The 4855-nt window shown below is 49.1% G+C and overlaps 1 protein-coding gene across 1 annotated transcript; it reads left to right on the top strand.

The window, feature by feature from the left end:
- The first annotated feature begins 2095 nt into the window (after positions 1–2095).
- Positions 2096–2494, top strand: LOC145407098 (uncharacterized). The gene has a single exon (XM_080278121.1). It carries the CDS (start codon positions 2096–2098, stop codon positions 2492–2494), a length of 399 nt encoding a protein of 132 aa, XP_080134247.1.
- The last annotated feature ends 2361 nt before the right edge of the window (positions 2495–4855 follow it).

The following is a 4855-nucleotide window of genomic DNA, read 5'->3' on the forward strand; positions in this document are numbered from 1 at the left end:
TGCCAGGGCCTTAACCACCATTTTTGAGGCCTCTCCTCCCGTCCTAGACCTCGAGGGTAGAGCAGATCAAGTTGCCAGTGCTTTTGCACAGGCCGCCTCCATATCCATCCCGCAACAGCGACGCTCCACGAAGCGTTACCGAGACGGCTGGATCTACTGCGACAGGGTCAGGGAACTTAACCACAGACTCAACGCTGCATGAAAGCAATACCGGCAGCGCCGCACATCCCTGCACCGCCGACACCTTGCTGCTGTTACGCAACACGTCGTGTGAGAAAAACGCCAGCTGAAAGAGGAGGCGTGGATCAGATGGTGCAGGACCTTAGACTCTCACTCCACTCTCAGGGAGATGTGGAGGAGAATCCAGTCTATCTCTGATCCACGTCCCCCCTGTCCTCCCTCTCACCCTGACCCAGCTGCTGAAGCCAGCCGTCTCGCTCAACACTTCGCGGATCGCTCTGCTTCCCACAATCTTCCACAGTCCATTAGAGACAAGCAGGAGCAGTTGTCTACCTCTCGTCTTGCAGCAATTCAAGCTGCCTGTGAAAGGCCTGACCCCACTGATGTTCCCTTCACCAGCAGGGAACTGCATAAAGCGCTGCAGCACAGAGGAGACACTGCTCCGGGGTTTGACGGGCTAACCTACTCTCTGTTATCACATGCTGGAGATTGTGGGAAAGATCACCTTCTTGATCTGCTCAACCTCCCGTGGTCTCAGGGCCGCTTACCAAGGTCGTGGAAGACAGTCATCATCCACCCGATCCCTAAACCTCACGACCCTTCTGCCATGCGCCCGATCTCTCTTCTTAGCTGTATTGCTAAGACGGCGGAGAGGGTGGTGCGAGCTCGCCTTTCCTGGCGCCTGGGCCCGCTACACCCGAGGATCTTTGCCTATCACCATGGCAGGAGTGTCACCCACTGCCTAGCATCCCTCCTCGGGGAGCTCAGAGGGGGAAGGGGAATGGCTGTCTTCCTCGACCTTGAGAAGGCCTTTGAACTGGCTAACCCAGTCGTCATCCAGGCTGCTCTAGCTGAGAGAGGAATAGGGGGCAAATTGCTCACCTGGGTGGGAGATTTCTTTGCAGGCCGTCAAGCAGGGGTCCGTTTACAGGGGCATCTTTCCTCGTTTTACCACCATAGCAACGGCACGCCTCAGGGGAGCGTCATAAGCCCGCTGCTCTTCAATGTCCTAGTTGAGGGACTCCTTGCGGTCGATTACGGACAGGGGGTCACTCTACTCTGCTATGCTGATGACCTGGCCCTAGTTTTCACGAGGAGAGATTGTTACACTCAAGCCCTTTCTGCTCTTCCTAAACTTCACGCAAAGTGCACCGAGCTTGGCTTGAAGATCAACTTCGAAAAAACCAAATGCCTGCTCTTTGGCTTACACCCCCCAGAATTCCCATTGTTGCTTGGTGGCCACCAGCTCTCCATCGTCACTCTTCACCAATATCTGGGAGTCTGGGTCGACAGTGGTCTAACCTTCAAGAAACAAGTTAGATACCTGTGGGAGCGTGCTGCCACCCACACTGCTGCCCTAAGGTATCTATCACAACGCAGCCTAGGGGCATCCTTTAAGGTCCTGAGAACGTTTTATGTTCATGCAGTCCGCTCGCTTGTGGATTACAGCGCCATATACCTGACCGGCCTTGCCTCCTCATCCAGAAGGTCGCTAGAAGTCCTTCAAAACGACTCCCTGAGAGTCATGTAGGAAGCTCCCCGGTGGACTCGGATTGCTAACCTAAGGGCTGAGGGTGGCTTGCCGTCCTTGGAGCATCGTATTGCTCTCCGGGCTACAGTTACCACCCTCCAGCTAGTCCAACGACGACCACACCTTCCACTCTTAGCCTTATTCAGATGCCTCTTGAGCCGCCCATGTGACCCTCATCCAGAGCACGATTGGGCTCGCACCACTGCCGCCTTGGTGCATAGCCTTGGAGCCGCCCCTGACATCTGTAGGGAACCCGACTCCCCCTGCCCTGGTTACACCGATCCTCCGCCATGGGCCCCCCTTCCATATGAAATTCACTGCCCCACTGAAGCTCACCCACGTGCTTCCATCCCTGCCCTTCTTCGACAGGAGGGCCTCAGCAGGATGGCTGCTCTCGATTCCCCTGAATCTGTCACTTATTACACAGATGGATCTGTGTGCGCTGTCGGATCCGCCGGGTCTGCTTTCGTTCTAGGGCATCATATTGAATCTTGGCGACTCTCCCCTGGGGTCTCTGCCTTCCAGGCTGAGTTAGTTGCCATACTTGGTGCATTACGCCACGCACAACTTAACCGGCAACGGCGGGTCATCATTCACACAGACTCCTTGTCATCCCTTCAGGGGTTGCGCTCCTTCTCCTTCAGTGACAACGTTTCTCTATTAACGGAGATATACTCAGTCGCCTCCCTCCTCACGAACAGAGGCACCTCCGTCACCCTACACTGGATTCCAGGGCACGTTGGGATCCTTGGCAACGAACGAGCGGATGCTGCGGCAAGCTAAGCATGCTCTCTCCCGGGAATCACGTTCCCTCTCCGTCCTAGCACCTCTAACACTATTGCCAAACTGACGGGCACTATTGCAAGGCTGTCCCGGGAGGACCATCAACTGTGTGTTGCAGAAGGCTCTCGTTCTGCGTTGTGGTATGCCACAGCCACGACCTACCTACCGCTCCTGCCTCCACCTGGAGTACCGAACTACATGTTGGTGCGGCTCCGGCGATTACGGCTGGGATTCCCCTGTTACAGTCAGGCCACCGGGGCCGCACCAAAGCCATGCCCCCACTGCCTTGAGAGGGCTGAAGAGCCTCTACTACATTACCTACTCCACTGCCCAGCCACTGCCCAGCTTAGATCTCGCCCAGATGTGGGCTGCACCCGGTTTGATAATGCCTTCCATACAGCAGCCAACATCATTGCTCAGTCCCCTTTTAGCACTCTATTATTCTTAGTAACCAATTACCCGCCCCCTAGGTAAATTAGCAAGGGCATTGTTAGCTCTACCCTGACGGGCTCTTTGTTTGCCCGTACCCCACCTAGTGTGGGGAAATATCCAACAACAACAACATGCATATCTATATCTATATCTATCTATCTATCTATCTATCTATATATATATAAAATATATGTGTGTGTGTGTGTGTATATATATATATATATATATATATATATATATATATATATATATATATACACACAGTATATACCGTATATATAAGGTACATATATATTGAAATGGTCACTATCACTGTGAAGGAATTAAGTTTTCATTGAGCCAGAGAGTATTTTACTTTAGCATCCGAGTTTGTAAGTACCCACATCGAATTCAAGGGTCTGTATTTTCATTACCTTAGGAGACTCTTTAACATCTCTTCCTTGATCCTTTTTTTTTTTTTTTTTTTTTTTTGGGGGGGGGGGGAGCTAGTCTAATAATTTCGACACTGGGACAATTTGGTTTCCGGTATGTGTCACGGGAAAGCATACATTAAATTGAACCTACGGGTTCAAAAGAGGTTGTACAGGTACTACTAAATTGGCAATAATTCTATCCATAGTGTGTAATTACGCGTTACGGTTGTGTCCAGTTAACAAGGAAAGAGAGCACACTGAGTAAAGTATGGCAGAGGTGTCTGTAGCATTCAAACAACTTTTGTATCCCCATACCCATCCTGTAGTGTTACACTGACCCACCTTGGGTCCAGCACGATATCGGTTAAAAAGACAAGTAAAAAAAATCATCTAACCATTTTCACTTCAGATCTTCACTGTGGTCATGTAGCCTATCCTCATCGCATTTATACAGATGTGCAACAACGTCAACGAAAATGGCATCTAAAGAAAATCTTGCTTCTCACCCAAGGATACATAAAATGAAAATGGCATCAAAAAAATATCTTGATCCTAAGTCAAGGGCGCTTACGGCTGCTCGGATCGAGGAACATAGAACAACAGAACCTGTTATGGGGCCTTGTAATCAGTGTCAAGCCTTCCATCCCATAAACTAGCTTATGTAGGGCCGACACAAAAATCTTGTCATTATGTCCGCTGCAGGGATCCTGTCTAGGATAAATGCAAGGCCATGCTCCATCATGTGATACGCCAGAGATTTCACACTGAGGTGTTTTGCTGTGGCATTCTGGGGGATGGTTTTATGTCGTACTGGTAATGCTAATGAAAGAGCAGTGAACGCAGTAGACAATGAGTTCAAATACATCAACTATTGTCAGATACACTCGTAATAATTAAACAAACGACCATACCGAACACAGACAACTTGTCGATTTACTCCATTACAAGGTTTGCAAATACGGTGTCAGGCTGTATGAAGTCAAACACATGTATCAACTATCATGGGTGAAAAAAAAAAATAGTTTGGGAGGTATTGCAGTTATTGTGTTATAACGCAGTATACAGCATTTACAAAAGCCTCTTGCCATGATCAGTTTTTCCCAAAAGCTACAATGCGAAATGCACCCTATTAGCATTTATTGGTGGGACTGATTATCTTGAATTATCTTGCCATTTTTTTTTAAATTTCTTATGATGTTTAAAAGTAAATGATGAAACCTGAAGCATCAAGATCGTAGTTCACAAGAGAAATTAATATTTATTTGATATAGGATGATGTATTCTCAGCGCTTCCTCTTTCCCATTCATTCATCACCCAACGTTCAACCTGATTCAGCTTCGCCGCAGCTCCATTAAAAGTCTCCTTTCCTGCCTCCTCCTGTCCAAGAGCTTGCAACACTTTGCCGTTTCCCTAGCTGCACCCTTTCTTTCTAGCTCAACTCCATCTTCCCCTTCTTCAGCCCAGGCTCATCTTCCTTCCCGTGCCCACTTCCATCATATTCTTTCATACACGTGG

Source organism: Coenobita brevimanus, chromosome 72 (genome assembly GCF_032717465.1).
Source record: "Coenobita brevimanus isolate Jiangsu-jjx chromosome 72, ASM3271746v2, whole genome shotgun sequence".
Taxonomy (NCBI): domain Eukaryota; kingdom Metazoa; phylum Arthropoda; class Malacostraca; order Decapoda; family Coenobitidae; genus Coenobita; species Coenobita brevimanus.

Excerpts from the sequence above, each read along its gene's own strand:
- LOC145407098 (XM_080278121.1), top strand. The coding sequence starts at position 2,096 with ATGGCTGCTCTCGATTCCCCTGAATCTGTCACTTATTACACAGATGGA.